Source organism: Patiria miniata, unplaced genomic scaffold (genome assembly GCF_015706575.1).
Source record: "Patiria miniata isolate m_02_andy unplaced genomic scaffold, ASM1570657v1 HiC_scaffold_4, whole genome shotgun sequence".
In the NCBI taxonomy this organism is placed as follows: Eukaryota; Metazoa; Echinodermata; class Asteroidea; order Valvatida; family Asterinidae; genus Patiria; species Patiria miniata.
The window spans coordinates 6902258-6921806 of NW_024037071.1; the positions used below are offsets into that span (position 1 = coordinate 6902258).

The 19549-nt window shown below is 39.4% G+C and overlaps 1 protein-coding gene across 1 annotated transcript in view; it reads left to right on the top strand.

Annotated features, from left to right (window-relative positions):
• LOC119739829 (RRP12-like protein) overlaps window positions 1-18304 on the top strand; it is a 69425-nt gene extending 51121 nt beyond the window's left edge. The window contains exons 19-27 of the mRNA XM_038214917.1: window positions 2962-3119; window positions 7468-7559; window positions 9855-10034; window positions 10957-11159; window positions 12739-12971; window positions 14549-14621; window positions 14854-14933; window positions 16555-16637; window positions 17737-18304. Coding sequence (XP_038070845.1) covers window positions 2962-3119; window positions 7468-7559; window positions 9855-10034; window positions 10957-11159; window positions 12739-12971; window positions 14549-14621; window positions 14854-14933; window positions 16555-16637; window positions 17737-17827 — 1193 coding nt within the window. The 3' untranslated portion in view covers window positions 17828-18304. The remainder of the gene's footprint in view (window positions 1-2961; window positions 3120-7467; window positions 7560-9854; window positions 10035-10956; window positions 11160-12738; window positions 12972-14548; window positions 14622-14853; window positions 14934-16554; window positions 16638-17736) is intronic.
• The last annotated feature ends 1245 nt before the right edge of the window (window positions 18305-19549 follow it).

The window sequence follows — 19549 nt, forward strand, 5'->3', positions numbered from 1 at the left end:
GGTATGATTCATAAGATACAAATGATTCAAAAGTGATTTTGGCTTTCAGTACCATTGTGACAAAGATTTCATTGCATCCATTCACTTTTTATGTTTTCACAAATGTTCCATTTGCTCTCATTTTTGTTTGAAAAAAATAAATCTGCTCATTAGTTTGTTTTGTTTTGTCTCCCCCTTCCACCCCCCCCCCCCCCCCCCTCTTCAATTTCTTCATCAATCGTTTTATGGGGCCATTTTGAGTGCCATAATATCCCAAACAATTTTAGGGACAAAAAAATCAAATCAAATCCATTTTTTTTATGAGAAAATAGAAAATGATTACAAAAGATAAAGACATCATACACGTAGTTTATCGTCAAACCTTTTTCTTGTCCATTATCTAAGAACACAGAAAAAAAATCTGTCTTCAAAATTCAGTCATTGACAACTATTTCTGTTTTTGCGGTTTCAAAGAATGAGCGATGTTGCCAAACATATGGGCCTGTCCGTGATTTATTGACTTTCACTGCCTCTGTGTTAGCTGGATGAATTGATCAAGAGGTCCAAAGTCTCCTCAGCGACCAAAAAGGCATTCCACTCAGAATTGATAAAAAGAGAGTAACTGGCTGTACATTTGTATGACAATTATGAAGAAGTGGCATGCGACATTACTTATTGTTATTTGATTGAGCTCATACCAGATTATACCTGAAAAAAATACTAATCCACATTGTTACCTGAATTTCTTTTCTTTTGCCTTACATTTATCCCGATGTGAATTGTTTTCGTTTTGCTGAAAGAACACTTACCTTGTTTGTGATCCGTGGACAGAACTGTAAAACGGCGGTTGTGTTTAAAATTCCGTAACTTGAACAGTGCATTTGTGATTCTTGTACTAAATCTAGAAAGCTTATGAATTGGGCTTTCACATCCTAGATTTTGAAAGTGCTACATGTAGAACTAAACAAAAATGGTTCCGACATTTGGGTTTCTGTTTTTCTTTTTTGACTCACCGTGTATGTTGTAAAGATCCAATGTCAGAAATACATATTTTTCAAAAGTGAATTTACCACTCAAAAAATTTGTCAGCTTTAATTGTATGGCGGAGCAAGCAGCCGAATCACTAAATCGCGCTTTTAATTTTAAATGCACATAAATTTGGAATTACAAAAGCCAGACAGGCCCTCTGGCAATCCTGGCAAAATTAAGGCAGAAAATATGTGCGCAAAGCTGAATTTTATTGATTCAATTTTGTATTGCATTTTTGGCTCTTTAATGAAGGTTAATTGGCATTGTACACTGTGGATGTTTGGCCCTTTAAACCCTTAGGTAACCTTAAAGGGAAAATACAACATTTGCAAACATCAAAAAATAAAACTACCAAATCATTTTGAAATACCTTGCTGGACTGTTAGTGAATGACAGTGTAAAGCATCCTGTAAAATCATGGCACCTGGTATACTGTCATTTTCAAGAAAAGTGGTATTTTTGTATCAATATCCAACGCTGATCGGCCGATCAGCGTTGGAAAAAACTGGCTTTTTTTTCAAATACTGTCCCCAATTGACCATCGCACTTGTTTGCAATCGATTACAAACCTATGAACGGGTACGAGCCAGCTAGACTGGTTCCCTGACCTTACAATTCCCCAATGTATGTAAACTGCTCTGTTTCTTCTTATATGGAGTCAGGGAACCAGACTACAGGAAAATGATTGTTTTTCTTGGTTTTTATAGCATTTTCGAACCCAAAACCTCAAAAAAGTCAGTGTAACTATATTTGCTATATATTTCTAACCCCCCAATTCCATCCATTTCTGAAAATTACAGCAAAAGCAAATGATGTATATTCCCTTTAAACCCTTTAATAGGTAACCTTAAGTAGACTAAAGCACTTTTATTACATACCATAACAACATTAAAAAAACTTGATATGAAGTGGTCGTTGCTGGCCTGAAAATACGTTTATAACGGTCCATTTGCCAGTGTCAGATCCATCTGACTGGCATTGTGTTCGCTTTATATGGTAGGCTTGGCTGATATTTTAACATTAAAAATGCATGTACCATACATCCAGAGCAGTGCTGCTAATTCCAGCATCTATTAAATATTGCAGAGCTGTCAATAAGGGAGGCATGGTAATGGTACATTCAAGGTCATAGTTCATTGGTAAAACAAAAAAATGGGAAATTTTTTTCGTCAAGAGGTTAACAATAACATGGGGTCAGTGTACTCCAGCTCGGACAGGCAGTAACTCTTGTATCATAAATAGCCTTGTTTTGAATTGTATGATTTGTTTCCACTTTTCCAAATTTACTCTTTTTTTGCATCATTAATATTTCTTCTGAAGTTACTTGCGTTGGTTATTGTTATAAATACACATATTTTTGACTTTCAATATCAGGTTTTGCCCCTCACCGACGTATAAACACTGTATACTCAGTGTGTTACCAGCCGAGTGAAAGTGATAAGAAAAACAATTCCGTCTTATGAATAGTTTCATTGCGATCCCGGCAAGCTCGGTGGTAAGACGTCTACACTGGAAAGCAGGAGGTCGTGGGTTCGAGTCCCACCTGATTGATTTTCTCACTTTCACTAGGGGGTAACACACTGAGTATACAGTGTTTATACGTCAGTGAAGGGCAAAACCCAATCATGCTAATGTTGAGTTTACATAACCCTGACACAATTTCCATATTATGAATAGTGATATTTGACTTTAATAGTCGAAAAAAAACTTCAAACATATTACTATAACTTCTTGTCAAGATTTTAATTTCCCACTTCTTTTAACATATTCAAATATCAAGCAAAAAATAACAACAGATTAACTTTAACTTTATTTCTTTAACTTGCTTCTTTTTTTTTCTTGTTTGTAATCACCACCTTGAGTAGCCCTTGGCAATTGGCAGTTGGTATAAAATAGGAGAACATATCTTGCCAGTCACTGACTTACCTTCTTACCTGGCATATTTTCCCTCAGATGTTGTCCAAGGAGCCTTCTTGGGCCAGCTGGTGGAGGGAGTCTGCGCCCTTCTGCAGTCCAAGGCCAGGGAGGTCCTCAGCCCCACACTCGGCTTCGTCAAGGTGCTTGTTACCATCTTGGAAGATGTGACGTTGGCTCAATATGTTGAGCAGTTGGTGAGTGGAAAGACCCTAAAAATCCCCCTCCGTCATTGTGCAGCACTTCTCTTTCATCTCCATCCCATTTTCATCAGTGTTTCAACTCGACCATTACCATTAAAGCTACAGTCCATCATTTGCAGCTATCCAAAAAGTAACTGACGTAATTATTGTTGAAAAACATACTTGGTGGAAAGATTGTAAGGGAACTAAACTCCCTGTGAAATTATTCTTTCTGGCATGCCGTCATTTTGAAGAAATCAACGAAAGAAGGCCTTTCCAATGATGCGTCTTTAGAAGCATCGTTTGAAATTTCCGTTAGTAGTTCGTTTTTTTATTTGGCGTTGCGCGCGCAGGCGTTAACAACAAGCACGAATGCGTGGTTGTTATAATTCGTCAGATAAGTGCGCGACATCGCGTAGCTGCAATCAGCTCAGTGAGAACGTTTCTCGGACGCTGAATTCAGGCCCAATTCGAAACATGATTCAGCAACTTGTGATTTGAAATCAAGATCCTAGAATGTTGTTTTTCTTGAAATATACAGCTGAAGCTGAGCTGAAAGTTCATCAGGTTAGTTGTTCAGCACGCTGCTTTAGATTTTGAGCACTTCTGTTGCTTCAAATGAACAAAATGCACAAATTACAAGCGATGGATTGTACCTTTAAAGTTCTCATCACATTTTCTCAGTATACTCAACAACTGATGAGGTTCCATTTCCATCCGCCATCCCCATCACTATCATCATTACGTGTTCTCATCAAATTATCCTCATCTGCATTACTCTCTGCTCTCTCAATCTTCATTCTCCATTATCATCATCATCATCATCGTTCCCCCCCCCCCCCCATCATCATCATCATTATCGACGACGACATTATCCTTGCTTTCTCTTTATTTTCACTTATCCCACATCCCATTATCACAATGGACAGTGTTTTCGTCTAGGCCTCACATGAATGAGTATACAGTGAATTGTTGTAAGATCTGCACCATGTCCATTGTGAATTGGAAAAGACAATACATATACTTTGGCTTTAAACAAAAAATGGCTTGTTTTCATTATTAACGCAGAGTGGGAAAAAAAGAACTATTTTTTTTGTCCGGGTTTTTTTTTATCTTTCTTTTTCCCCAAGATGGCTGATTTTCCAAGATGGCTGATTTTTCAGGATAGTTTCCATTTTCTCGCCTCATTTGCTGATACAAAATTGTGTTCAAAGGAGCTGTAATCCTTTTGACTTGGCTAAAATTTTGTTGGAAACAAATAAAAAGACAATACATTGACAGTACATCGTATGCAAAATATGTTGCAAATGTATGAATTTAGAAGAAGATAAAAGAGGCGGGCAAGAAAAAGGAAGTGGGCGGGCACGAGAAACTGGATTATTTATTTAGTTGGCCTAAAGTATCAATTTGAATATTCAGGGCCTTCTTGGCAATGGTCTTGTGCATTTCTCCTCCCTCCTCCAGTTTGCAAATTACTATTGAGCATAGTTTCCTTTACATACAGGGTGAGTAAAAAAAAAAAAAAACCACATCGGACCATTGTTTTAGTGAAGTTCTGCATGCATCACTTTCAAAATCTAGGATTATGAAAGCCCAATTCATAAGCTTTCTTTTTGTACAAGAATCATTCAAATCACGCATGTACTTTTCAAGTTACGGAGTTTTAAACACAACCACCGTTTTAAAGCTCTGTCCACGGATCACAAAAAGGTGTGTGTTCTTCCAGCAAAACGAAAACAATTCGCACACATCCTTATGTGATTCATTTTCGATTTGCTGAAAGAACACTGAACTTTTTTGTGATCCGTGGACAGAACCTCAAAACGGTGGTTGTGTTTAAACTCCATAACTTGAAAAGTACATGCGTATTTTGAATGATTCTTGTACTAAAAGAAAGCTCATGAATTGGGCTTTCAGATCCAAGATTTTGAAAGTGCTGCATGCAGAACTTCACTAAAACAATGGTCCTGACATTTGGGTTTCGTTTTTTTTACTCACCCTGTATAGAAAAAAAGACTTAAGGTATATTCATCCTTTTTTCCCAGCCCCAATATGTTCTCATAGAACACTGTGAAGTATGTATTTCAGGATTTTAAATACATGCTTTGGGTTTCGTCCTTCAACAAGGCAGTTTTTTAGGCAATATATTCTCATTGGTGTCAAAGAGCTAGCAGAAAAAAATCATCACCTCCCTTGGGAGCGAGATGAACCCATTACCTCCTGTGCAGACTAAAATTGACATCTTGAAAGAAAAAAAACCCAAAAGGCACTAAAGTTATGAGTGTTGACAGAAAAAAAGATTTTTTGGGCTAAGTGGGTCATCATAAAATTTGTGGTCTACTTTTTTCCTATCCCTGTGAACATTACTAACACATTGTCATAAAAGTTGGTATCTAAAAATGTCTGTGCAAAACCCCCTATAACGGGAGTTTGTGTAGAAAATATCAGACAGTTATTTAGTACTCCCCATCACGCTCAATTAACTTCGGCAGCGACCACAAGCCCCATTTTAAAGAATAAGTTAAGACAGGATCAAGGAACCAACTTTTACGACAACGTGCTAGTAATGCCGTACAATGCCGGCAGAACACAAATTTTTGGGGGGCGGGGCGGGGGGGGGGGATTTTTGTTCCCAAATAAACCAAAAATGCCGCCCAAATTTTAATATGAAAAGCTAGAAAGGTTCAAATATATTGCTTTTGTTGAGTTTTGTGGGTGGTGTACGCAGTGTGAATATTCAAGAATAAAACTCGATTGGCTAGACCCACACAGAGTGCAAATAACTAACGTCATTATAGCAGCGATTATAACAGCGATATCCAACTGGCACGACTAGAACGACAGATGGCGCAATTTATTTGCATTTGATTGTGCACAGCGAGAATTTCTACGCGAGACGATTAGCATGAAAAGTGCCCCCACAACTTTTTTTTGAAAAAAGGAGACCTTTGGCTTACAAAAACGGTGGAATCGTGTGAATATAGCCGAAGATCAATTAACTCCCAGGTTTTGGGGCTTCCATCTGAGGGCAGAATTGATAAAATTACGGTTGAAAAATGGTCCTATTTGTTTGAAAAAGTGAAGGGATGCCATGGCTGCACGCAGGCTTGGGTCTTGGCCGAATACATCTGACATCTATTATTTGATAATTCTGATGCCCTCCTTAAAGGGACTGTACAACATTTGCTTTTGCTGCAATTTTCAGAAATAAATGAATTAGGAAGATCAGTATGTTATAACAAATATTGCTAAAATAACTTGTTTTACGTTTTGGGCTCGTAGATGTTGGAAAAACCAGGAAAACCAATCATAATCTTGTAGTCTGGTTCCCCGACCCCACTAAAGATAAATCGGAGCAATTTATATATTTTGAGGAATTGTAAGGTCAGAGAATCAGTCTAGAGGGCTTTTACCCCTTCACAGGTGTGTAATCAACTGCAAATAAAATGCGGAATAACTAATTAGGAAGAATTAAGAGCAGTTTTTAAAGAAAAAGCCAGTTTTCTCCAACACTGGTCGGCAGATCAGTCTAGAGGGCTTTTACCCCTTCACAGGTGTGTAATCAACTGCAAATAAAATGCGGAATAACTAATTAGGAAGAATTAAGAGCAGTTTTTAAAGAAAAAGCCAGTTTTCTCCAACGCTGGTCGGCCGACCAGCGTTGGAAAAATACCAGTTTTTCTTGAAAATGTCAGCACGCCAGGAGCCACGATTTTACAGGATGCTTCAGACTGTCATTCCCTAACAATCTAGTTAGGTATTACGTTATAATTTGATCATTTCGTTTTGTGATGTTTGTAAATGTTGTATCTTCCCTTTAATGCAGTCATCCTCCAAAGAGTGATTATAAATAGCGAACTCCCTGCCAACAAGTAAAAATCATTTGAAATCACTCTGAATGATACTGGAATGGCAAATTACAAAGTACAAAGGTAAACTGGGACAGGACAAATGTCATACTTTGGACCCTGAATGTATAGAACGACCCAAGTGAAAGATCATGGGCGTCGCCAGGATTTTTTCCAGGGGGGGGAGGACAAAGCAAATTTTTCCCCAAAATTCCTGAACTTGTTCATTATATTCTCAATTTATAGGTTTTCTGAGCGTGAGCAGGGGAGTATTTGCCCCCCCCCCCCTTCAAATTAACAGCAATATGGCTTCGCACCTCTTTTTCTTTTTTGTTTCCCCCCCCCCCTTTTTTTTTCTTTTTCGGGGGTCGGGGGGGGGGGGGCAAGCGCCCCCCTTTGCCGCCCCCCCCCCCCCCCCGCCCCCCCACTCGCGATGCCCAAGTGAAAGATGGTATCTCACCATCACAACTTGCAATTTTGTAACAGCGGATTAATTCCTTTGTTTCTTTATACAGCTAATGAACATTGGAAGAATGGGTAACACCAACCGGAGAAACTTGCGCGTTCCGATTCGCTCGATCTACACCAGGTTTATCAGGAAGTTTGGGTGAGTTGATGAAATTGTTTAAAGGAACTAGAAATCCTGAATTGGCAAAGGGAATTCAAATAAGTTGTTTTTTAAGTGCTGAAAGAATACATTACTGTTTTTTCTTAAATACACTTAAAAAATGAGTTTGAATTTATTTTAAAGTTTATTGACACTGACATGAATTTCAGGCTTAAAATATAAAAGAAAGGTTGAAAAGTGGACTGCAACTACAGCATATCAATACTAGGTTGACGGAATCAATTTTTGCCTCGCCTAGACTTAGTTCAGGAAAGAGACTGCAATCTCTATGTCTGTACCAGTATAGGTACATCTGAGGTCAAGTTGTAAAATAGGGGGAAAATGTAAAATTGTCTCATTTGAAAAGTTGAAGTCCAATTGGACCCAAACTTGGGTCATAGATGTAAAATTGCAACCTTCATATGATCATGATGTCAAAGGTCACATACCAAGGTCAAAGGTCATCTGAGGTCAAGTTGTAAAATAGGCAGAAATTGTAACTGGTCTCATTTGAAAAGTTGAAGTCCAGTTGAACCGAACTTGGGTCATAGATGCAACATTGCAACCTTCATATATGATCATGATGTCAAAGGTCACACATCAAGATCAAAGGTCACTCTTGAAAGATATTAAAGCAGGCGAGACGCTCGGTTTGAGAACCGCCTTGTTTTTACATACCGTAACATGTAAAAGTATGCATACCTGTCGATCAAATAAAGCTTTTTCTACTTCAATCAAAAGTCAAGAAATAAAATGGTCATATAAAGTGTAAGATTATATTTTTCTGCACCCATTGCTTGTGTTCAGCTTATACTGCCTCTTCAATGTTGAATACATACTTTGGAATAATAACAATCTGTCAACACAAATAAATAACTGCACAAGATGGAATTTAGGGAGGCCTTAGGTTTTCACATTTTAAATTGGGTGACAGATATTATAGAGAGCTAGTAGTTTTTTTCTCACCATATCTAATGTACAAGCGGGTACTGAAATCACTTTGTCCTATATCCTGACAAATGAGGGCGCTGTTTACATGAGACAGTCAGAGCCGTATATAGAGAGATTTGCGACAACTTCAGACTGTTGAACCATAATGGCCATTCATTATGTGTACAATGCAGCGTGCGACTATTTTGTACGAAATATAAATGTGCACTGATGCATAATCCGCCATTTTGGTTCTAAACAGTGCCACCCTTACATGTACGTCACATCACTCTCTATATACCACTCTGGAGACAGCGAATCAGATCAGCCAACCATTATAGTTGTGGGGAACAGATTATAAATACATTGTTATCAAGACTAGCTGAAAAAACACTTATTTCACACACACAAAAACTTTAATACAATTCTCGAGATGCAGTATAATTTAGAGACTTTTAATAAAATGTGCAGCTTGCCTCATTAGGCAATAGGCATGTATGCCTGTCGGATCAAGATAATTGACACTGATTATAGGAGATACCTGTTTCTCATCAGAGATTATCTAGGGGCAATTCCATGCAGCATCACAAATAATACAATTTAGACAAATGAGACAACTGTTTGTACTTTAGGAGCTCATTGAATAAACAAGTAAATTATAGTTTGTTAAATACAAAGTTTGTGACATTATCCATGATATCTGGGTAATGATTCGAAGAAATGATCCAAAACTCGTAGTCTGTAATCTCCTTGACCATATTGCTGGATTATGGATGTATAAGATTTGATTTCAGGTTTATTCACTGAGCTCCTAAACTATACAAACACTCCCACACCCCTACACCCCCCACATGCCCCCACACACCCCTACACCCCCACGCCCATGCCCCCACACCACACCACTCCTGCCCCCACACGCCCCCACACCCCCCCCCCCCCCCCCCCACACCCCCCTCGCCCCTACACCCCCATAATCCCCCCCACGCCCCCACAACCCCCCACAACCCCCACCCCACGCCACCCCCTCAATCCCCACGCCCCCCTCCCACGCCCCCTCCCACGCCCCCCTCCCACGCCCCCCTCCCACGCCCCCCTCCCACGCCCCCTCGCCCTCCTACGCCACCACACCCATTGCATTTCCCAACTCGTCATACACAAGTTCATGCATGTCAGAGTTTTTGTCATATGCCTGGTTGTAAAATCACAGTTGTGATTGGTCCAAAATTTATTGGGCGGAGCCTAACAGATCGGTCCATTGACCAAGATAAAGAAATGTTAACATATGTTAATGATTTAGATGACAACCGTTATGTATATATTTGTATTGTTACAGTATTCTAATTCCATTTGATTAACCTCAATCAGATATGAGATGATCTACAAGCTGGTTCCGGAAGACCACAAGAAGATGGTGCACAACATCCAGAAGAGGCAGGAGAGGACCAAGCGACACAAGGCTATGAAGGAGAGGGAGGCATCAGACGAAGATGAGGATGGAGAGGATGAAACCCCAGCCCTGGTGCCTAGCAAACCCAAACCAGAGACGTGAGAACCTGATTAGTTTTTTTTTTTTTTCAATTTCCAATCCTCAGCTTTGCCTGCATCACTGGCGAAATGATAAAATTATAATGAAATACCTATTTGAATTATTAAGAAATGACAGTCTAAAACATCCTGTAAAACTGTGGCTCCTGGTGTGCCGACATTTTCAAGAAAAACTTCTTTTTTTTCCAACTCTGGTCGGCCGACCAGCGTTGGAGAAAACTGGCTGTCTACAAAAACTGCTCCTAATTTTTCATATTTAGTTACTCTGCATTTTCTTTGCAATTGATTGCACACCTGTGAAGGGTTACAGGCCTGCTAGACTGATTCTTTGACCTATCAATTCCCCAAAGTCTATAAATTGCCATGTTTTATCTTAAGTGAGGTCAGGGAACCAGACTACAAGAATATGATTGGTTTTCTTGGTTTTTCCAGCATATTCAAGCCCAAAACATGAAACTTGTCAGTGAAACAATATTTGCTATAAAGTACTAATTTCCAAATCTATTTATTTCTGAAAATTGCAGGAAAAGTAAAATGTTGTAAATTCCCTTTAACCTATTAGCACCTGTGCTGTTTCGTATTACATAGAGCTTATTCACTGGTGAATTATTTCACTAGTTTTGAAGTAAATTTTGACAGTTTTTTATTCAGTAGGCATGCCACTTTCCTCGGATCAGCTGATTCCTTCTTCTTTTACCTCTTTTGTATGTCATTAAAATTGTGAAAACACTGAAGAAAATATCACAAAGCTTTGCATTTTCTCTTTTTTTTGTGACTTCTCAGTTTCGTGGCTGATTCAAAAGGAAAACATGAATTTAGTTTATTTTGTCTATTTGTAGGAATTTCTGTATACCATAAAATGAAATGGCATCTTAAGATTTTTCCCGCAGGTTATTTTTCTCATTTCATTTTGGTTGCACAGTATTGACGAGCTACTGCAGGACTCGGAGTCCGAGACCGACGACGAGGAGGATGAGAAGGCCAAGGGCAAAGGTCAAAAGGTCAAGGGTCGAAAGACCAAGAAGCAGCTGGCCAGTAAGCAAGGGGCGGCCTGGTTGAAGGAAGGACAGCAAGAAGACACCCCTCTAGATTTCCTGGATCCCAGCGTCTCCAAGAGAGTACTGGGTGAGTACTCATCTTCATGATTTCATGAAAAATAACCTCGGGCCAATTTCATGGCGTTGCTTAACAGTTAGCAGAAAAAAGTGTGTGTATGCCGTGGGTGGAGATCCCTACTGACAATAAACTACCATTAAATTTGGACAATAAATAACATTTACAAATGTACAAGCAAAACAAGTTAGAAGTACACATACATGTATGTTTAAAAAATACAGGCCAAAATACAGGCATGCAACTTTTCCTCGGATATGCTGATTTCCTCGTTTTTTACTTCCATTACAAACTGAAAAACGCTGTACAAAGTCTTGTGTGGTTTGGAATGTCCTCATTTTTTCCCTAAATTCTCAGTTGCATGCCTGAAAATACAAACAATACATAAGTAGTACCCAAGCAATACGCAAGCAAAACACAAGCAACCCCACGAGAAATATCAGTGGTTTTACTCACCTACTTAGTGAATAAATTGGTTGTTAATTTGTGTTTGTAGAGGGAAATGCTATGTTCATATTTTTAAAGACATGTCAGGCGCGGATCCAAGGGGGGGAGGGTAAAAAAAAAACCTGCTCTGTCAAAACAATTTTTTTAATAGAATTTCATTAAAAATAATGTGAACCCCCCCCCCCCCTTCCTGCTCTGACACCCAAAAATAAATTATACTGGTAATAAAGTCCTCCCATGCACAAAATATGGACAGAGGCAGCTTGGTTAGGGGGTATTTGTACACTATTCTGTAAAATACTGTTAATAATTCACAGATTTGAACAGCGCCCACCCCCCTATTGATTTTCGGAAGCCAAGTGTCTGGAGAAAAAAAACCTGTTTACATTCCAGAATTTTTTGCTGATGAAAACCCCCTCCTGCACAAGTTCCTGGATCCGCCCCTACATGTCTAAAAAAATATACCCCTTGTTGCCATACAAAATGGCATGTACTACATCACACACTACAACAATTATATAATATTGGATGGCTATGAGGTGGATACAAGAATATATTGCACGAGCTATGACACTATTGCACAAGTCGAAGACGAGTGCAATATTGTCATAGCGAGTGCAATACATTCTTGTATCCGCCGAAAACAAGCCATCCAATATTATTATTATTATTTATATCAGGCTGACTTGATCCGCAGGAAGCACAACTCAAGACACTGTCTTCATTACATCTTTTTTCGTTTTCATCAAACGTTTTGAAGCTGCCACTGTAATTTTTGACAACAGTGCGCGTATACCTGGCCTTCTGCGCGCTGCATGCGCGCGGCGTGTTCCGTCCGTGTTTGACGGTACGCAAGGGCTTCACTCTGTTGAGTGGTTGACAACTGTGACTTTCTATGCTCTTGATCAAGCGGGAACCAGTGAAAATGCACGGATGACTGCAATAATAATGTTATTGCAGTCAACCGGGTACTTCATTATTGCAGTAATCCGGGAACTTTTTATGAAAGCATACAATACGCTGATTTATTTTTTACCGCTGGAAACCTGAAATAAATAATAATTGTACATATTGTATTGTACTGTATTCCACTGATGGCAAGTTTTGATCCTTTCTCTGATTTACCACACACACAAAAAACTAGCCACCAAGCCAGAAGAGATATCCACCAAGCCCTACACCGGCGTCAAGCACAGCTTCAAGACCATGCCGGACGGCCGTCTGATCATCACCGAGCCTGAGAACGAGGAAAGCGAAGAGAAGGAAGGGAAGCAAATAGGGAAGAAGAAGAAGAAGAAGGGAGGGCAAAAGGAAGATGGGGAGGAGATGATGGACGACTTGGAGGAACTGATGGATGAGGAACTGGCTGCAAGAAAGGTTGGGACAAAAAAACGGAACAAATACTGGATTTCTTTATGGACCATTCGGACAGCCATTGCATAATCCAAATAAGCCATGTATGAGTGACCTATACCCTTGGGATTTAACTTTGAAAAACATCTGGTACACTGACTTGCTCAGAATGCTTGGCACATTTTAACCTTGAATTCTCCAGACCAAAGACACTGTTTGCTAATCACATGATTCAGGGCAAGCTCTTGCATAGTTACGTAGAGACGCTCAGCACCAATACATTGTTCACATGTGGGTGAGAATATTATTCCTACCCAGAACTATCCGGAAATGGAACAAGCTCCCTCAAGACACTATAGACGCCCCAAACCACAACACCTTTAAGGATTTAATTAGTTCCACTTCCCCAAGGCCTCCTTGTTAGACTTCCGCGTGGAGTATTCAGGAGGATAACTACCAAGTACCAAGAACCAAGAATGGCACAAAGACACAGACCATGCCGGTGCTGGGGGTTGCTAGCATAAGCCTTGCCCCGAATCACGTGATATAGTAACAGACCCTTTGGTCGGGAGAATGCAATTTAAAACGTGCAAAGCATTGGATTAAGTCAGCGTTCCAGATTTTATTCAAATTTAACTCGCAAATGGCTTGATGGGGCACTATTCTGCACTTGTTTTTTCTTTCTTTATTTTAAATAATATTTTGTAAAGCCATGGAGGGAAAGATCATTTGTCAACTGCATACAGCATCGATTTAAACATTTCTCTGATATAGTAACTAAAAAAGAATTTACCTTATTTAGGGGGACATTGCCATTATTGCACGTCCCCCTCCCCACCCCCCTTCTCCCTTCTGCTGACTTACCATTGCCTACATCAGAATCAGATTCAAATCAGCTGGCTTGGCCTTGGCCTTGGCCTTGGCCTTGGCCTTGGCCTTGGCTGATGCACGAGTAAGCAACATGTCTGTTTTAAAGGCATATAGGATCATTTGCTTTCCACACAATTGTTGGTTTTCCAATAATAACACCACTCAAAACCCAAAGAAGCATGTTCAAGGCCTAACCTGTTGAAGTTTCAGCTCAGTGGATATTAGCCTATTCAAGAAAACGGTGAAAAACCATGCACGACCTTTGGTCACGAAACATGATTTCGTCAAATTCCATAAATAGGTCAATTGACTGATCGTTGGAAGTCACAGGCCTACATTTTTTTAATTTCTTCTGAATGACACCGAGCCAGACAGAATAATTTCATGGGTGTGTTTAGTACAAGTACGATCTTTAAACCAAGCATGCTTTTTTTATGATAATCTGGTAGGTCAGTTTTTGGATAAATGCAAATGATACCATACGCCTTTAACCAGTTCACGCCGGAGGCTGTGTCTACACCAAAAAAAATTCCGAATTTCAGATCGGATGACTGAAAAACCCCCAACGACAAAGGCTGGAAAATATCTGTCGGCGAGCCACAGCCACCGACCGAGGCCAGAGTGAATATTAAACCTGTGCCTCGATCCGTTCTTGTCCAAATAAACCCGACCTCAAGTGGTTAATTAATGTTCCTCTGGTGAAGTTATCGTGCTTTGTGTTTCTCCTACAGACTGGTCGGAAGAGAAAAATTGAGGACTTCAGTGTGAGTGATGATGAGGATGAAACGCCCAACAAATACCAAGGTATAACTTCAAACCATGAGCACACTTATTTATTTCTTTTAGATTATTGCTACTTTTATTTAATACTTTTCATACTTTTTTAAAAAATGAATCCGCCTTCATTCCCCTCACCCCCTCCCCTCCAACCATTGGATGTTGGAAATGCAACGATTGAAATTTGTTATGCTGTATCGTAAAATCGAAATTTAAATCTATTTTTTTTTTTTTGGTTTTGCTTTGTTTTCCTGCTTAGCTGGTGGCAGTGGTATTCACAGACCTGTGGCTGTTGCTAAGCGCACACTGAAAGAACCGGGAACGGAATACAAGGCAAAGGTGTGTTTTTCTTTTATGTTTATCTTGATCTTGACAAATTCAGTTTGTATGTTTTGATAAACCAAAAGAAATGGAAACAATTGTTACCTACTTTGCATGAAAAATAACAAGCCACTCAGTTTGGTTCCCCTTTATTCTCTATTCATAAATACCTCAGACAGTTTAGCCATTCCTATTGGTCGAGAGCCCGTCACGTGGCCGGTCTTAAACGGATGATAAAGACATGGCTAGCTGGTCTTAAACACTTTTTCAGTGTCACATAAAATTTGGACTCCTAAAAATCCAGTGCCTCTTACCGTTTTATTGGTTGAACGCTCACAGTCCTCACGTAGGCATGCGCAACACTACCAGTGAGTCAGAATTTTATAGTTCTAAATTCAAAACGCAGCGCCCCAGGTGCGTTCTGCGCGACATCGCAGAGAACGTGCTTACATCGTGAACGTGTTTACATCTTAATCGCCAGCTGAACACTCCATTATTTAGCTAGAGGGATGTTTCAAAAAGCATAAAGTGAACGTGTTAACAAAATCAGGATTTTTGACCGAAATATTATAGTTTTTTGACCGAAAAGGTATTTATGAATGGGAATAAATATGTGCTCGGTCGGTATTAATCACTCTGTTTAAGACCGCTTAGACCGCTGATAATTACCCTCGCCTCCGGCTCGGGTAATTATAAGCACCCAGACTCTAAGCGGTCTTAAACAGAGTGATTAAAACCTCTCGAGCACACATTCCCTTATTTATAACTTTGGACAGGAAGGTAATTTACATTTGAATACAAATAGAATTGTTGGGCTTTTTTCAAATTTGACATATTTCGTTTATATTTCCAACAGCATCCAGAGTTAAACAAATAAAAATCCTAAATCAATGCACTGCACCAAATGTTGTTTATATGTCAAGTAATTAAAACTGCAATGTATAACTGATTTTCATTGTTGGACTCACAATTTGGGCAATTCACAATGCAGTGCGCCACAAGAGTTTGCCACGGGGAGTTAATTTTTCCCAGTGCATATGTGGGAGATGGTCGACAAATTCGCAGCGTGGGATATTTGAAATTGTTAGTTTGTCTGGTCAGTAGTTTTTTAAGCATATGATTGTAGTATCTGTTTGCCCTTTTCTTTCTTTCTATCAATATGGTGTTTTTTAGTAAGGAGGCAGAATGCTATGACCCAATAAATAACAAATAAGCTCAAGTTGTCTACTGACACTCCCATGTGCCATGGTTTGTTGACCTTAAACTTGAAAAATTGACTCTCCATGGCAAACTCTTGGTGGCGCTTTGTATTGAGAATGTCCAAATTGTTACCTACTTTGCGTGCAAAATAACAAGCCACTCGGTACCCTTTCATTCTCTATAACTTTGGACAATAACGTAATTTACATTTGAATAAAAATAAAATTGGTTTTTTGTTTTTTTTCAAATTTGACAGATTTTGTTTTATATTTCCAACAGCAATCTCTAGAGAGAAAAAGTTAAACAAAAACGTTTTAAATGAATGTACTGCACCAAATGTTTGCTTTTATGTCAAGGAATTAAAAGCAATGTATATCTGATATTAACAGTTTGACTCACAGTAGTTAGAACTTCACTGTTGTAATTTCTGTTTTGGCAGAAAGCAAAAGGTGACATCAAGAAGAAGAACAAGCACGATCCCTACGCCTACGTACCTCTCAGTAGACAGCAGCTCAATCGAAGGTCAGTCTCAGTGTTCCTCCACTTCCATTTTTCCATGGCTGTTTATCATTGTGACAATTTTCTGTTGTTCGTTTGCAAAGGTTGAGTTGATTCTTGTTCATTCGTGTATTTGTTTTTATGCTGTCATCCTCATCAATAACAAATGCTTGAGCTTAGAACATTTTCAGGAGCTTAAGGAGCTGGGGCCAATTTCACGGCGCTGCTAAGCACAAAAATTTGCTTAGCACAAAAAAAGTCTGGCTTATAAAAGCAGCTTACCAGCCAAAACTCCATGTGATGTATATTGCTTGTGATTAGTATTTAGCTGTTGTTTGCTCAGGATGAAAATCACATGGAGTTTTGGCTGGTATCCTGCTTTTATAAGCCAGGCTTTTTTTGTGCTAAGCAAATTTGTGTGCTTAGCAGCTCCATGAAATCGGGCCCAGCCCTCTACACAAACCTCTTAGCTCAGGAAAACATGTATTGTTTCCTACAGTTGTTTAATGATGTCTTTGTTTGTAGGGCACGTAGTTATCCATGGAACTTGAACATATCGTGTTGCTGTGGGTCACACCCCATTAGCAATGGCAACAAATGAAATTTAGTGATCACTGTAAAATTCATGTTTGTGGCCCCTTCCCCACTTTTTTTTCAACTGTATGACATGCACTATTATAATTCCTCTCTGACATTTCATTATCTTTCTTATACGCTCAGAAATGTCCCTGATTTCAGGATTTGTGTTTTGCAGAAGTTGTCCAGATTTCAGGAATTTTTGTCAGGATTTTTCCTGAATTCAGGATTTTCAAGGAACCCTTTTGAAATCTGGAGTCCCTGTTGGTTTAATGTGAAGGTGTTTTTACCTATAAAAGTTTACAAATAACAAGAGAAATTGGTATTTTAGAGGCGCCATTAAAGTCAGAATTACACAAGCATATACCACGGACCATAAGTGACCCTCAATCCTCTGCCAATTATTTAGTGCATATTTTGTTTTTTACCTTTTCTCACCTTGCTTACATTGTACATATGTATATCCTTCTGTATTGGGTTTCAAAATGTGACCCACTAAAAGTGGTCATACCTTCCACTTTTGTCTTCTTGCTTTTTCCTTTTACAGAATGAAAGCCCAATCTGCCGGATTATGGAAGAAGCTTGCTCCAAAAGGGAAGAGGGGTGCTAAGCAGTCCCAGAAAGGACACAAGAAATGATCCGAAGAGAACTCCCTGAAGAGACATGCTCAAAAAAAAAAATCCACTTTGTTTCTGTTATCTCATGAATGCACAGCTGCAGTATTCTCCAAAATAATTTGTGAGACATTGCCAAATTATTTTTTTCCCACTTTCTGTGAAATTTTCATTAACCTTGCTTTATATATTGGTGTTGAAGAGCAAGGTGTGAAAGTAACAGCCTGATGAATAATTCATTAATAAAACTGCATAATAACATTAATAAATAAAAAGGCTTTGGAGCATTTCTTTGATGATCAAAGAAATCCCAAATTAGTTTCACCATCTATAATATGCATTTGGTTTAAAGATTGCAAAAAGTGGTATCTTAGGCAATACAGCAAAGTTAAGGACTCTATTTAAAGATGTATGGTCTATTTAAAGATGCATGGATGTCTATTTGAAGATGTATGGAGATCCATTAAATCAATCATTTGCACATCACATGATACAAACAGATTCTTGGCTTATCCTTACAGTCGCTTATTAACGGTCAGCAATTACAAATGTTCCAAAAAGCAATATATATCTTTCATACTTCCAAATATTTTCAAGATTGCCCATCTTATAGATAGTGATTGGTTGCTATACCAGCTGCTATATCAGCTGAAGCCCTGTGGTCCAATGGTTACGGTGTTCGACTCACATGCTGTGGTACGTGGGTTCAAACCCTGACTAGGAACATGGTGCTTGTGTTCTTGGGCAAGACACTTTACTACAATTGCCTCTCTCCACCCAGGTGTATAAATGGGTACCTGTGAAGGTAGAGACAAGAATGTGCTGATCTCGAGCTGCTGCAAAAACTGGTCTCGTGCCTGATGAACAGGGGTAATAATTGCAAAGCGCTTTGAGACCGTTGGTATAAAGCGCTATCCGCCCCGTTCACAAGTACCCCTCACCGGCAAGAAAGTACAGTTGGGGGTGACCGAATGACGCCGTTTTACCCGACTGCAATATTTTGCTGCGAAGCGCGGCCACTGCTTGTACATAATACAAATTCCCTGGTGTATGTACGTCACACACAAGGAACGGTGCGCGTGCGTCAACCAGCGAAATGTAAGTGTCCCGCCCATGGGACGTCGTTGCTAGGTAAAAGGGCGGCCTCTTTTTGTTAGCACACGGAGCCCATATAAGCGCCACATTGTTATTATTATTTGAACAGCCAGATGACCCTGGCAATTGCAAGCTGGATGATCAAGTGGAAAGAAATTTGCACTAGTAAGCTTGAGGTCGTGGGTTCTAGTTCCACCTGAAGCTTGACCATTTTTTCCCCCAAGACCTCAGACGGTGACTGCTGTATGTTCCGACACCCCTATGTTCCGACAACCTAGATTGTGTTACTCCCGGTTAGGGTTAGGGTTAGGAATAGGAATATGTGCAGTCGGAACATAGAGGTGTCGGAACATAGAGGTGTAACCCCTCAGACAACACCGAGTATAAAGTGTTCATAAAAATCGCGTCTGTGCAGGACAACACCAAATATCAACTTAAGTTTTTGAAGAGTACAAACTAATTTTAGTCGGCAAAAACACCACAATAACACAGCATGGGAAAGACTGAATGAAGTAACTTGATGTCGTGAATATTGCGATCACTGTTTCAGCTTACTACTCGGGCGTGGTAGCAAGCTAGTTTGAAGAAAACTGGAGAGAGGAGATGTTGACAAAATCGTGTTAAAGGAAACCACATTATTTTACTTCACTT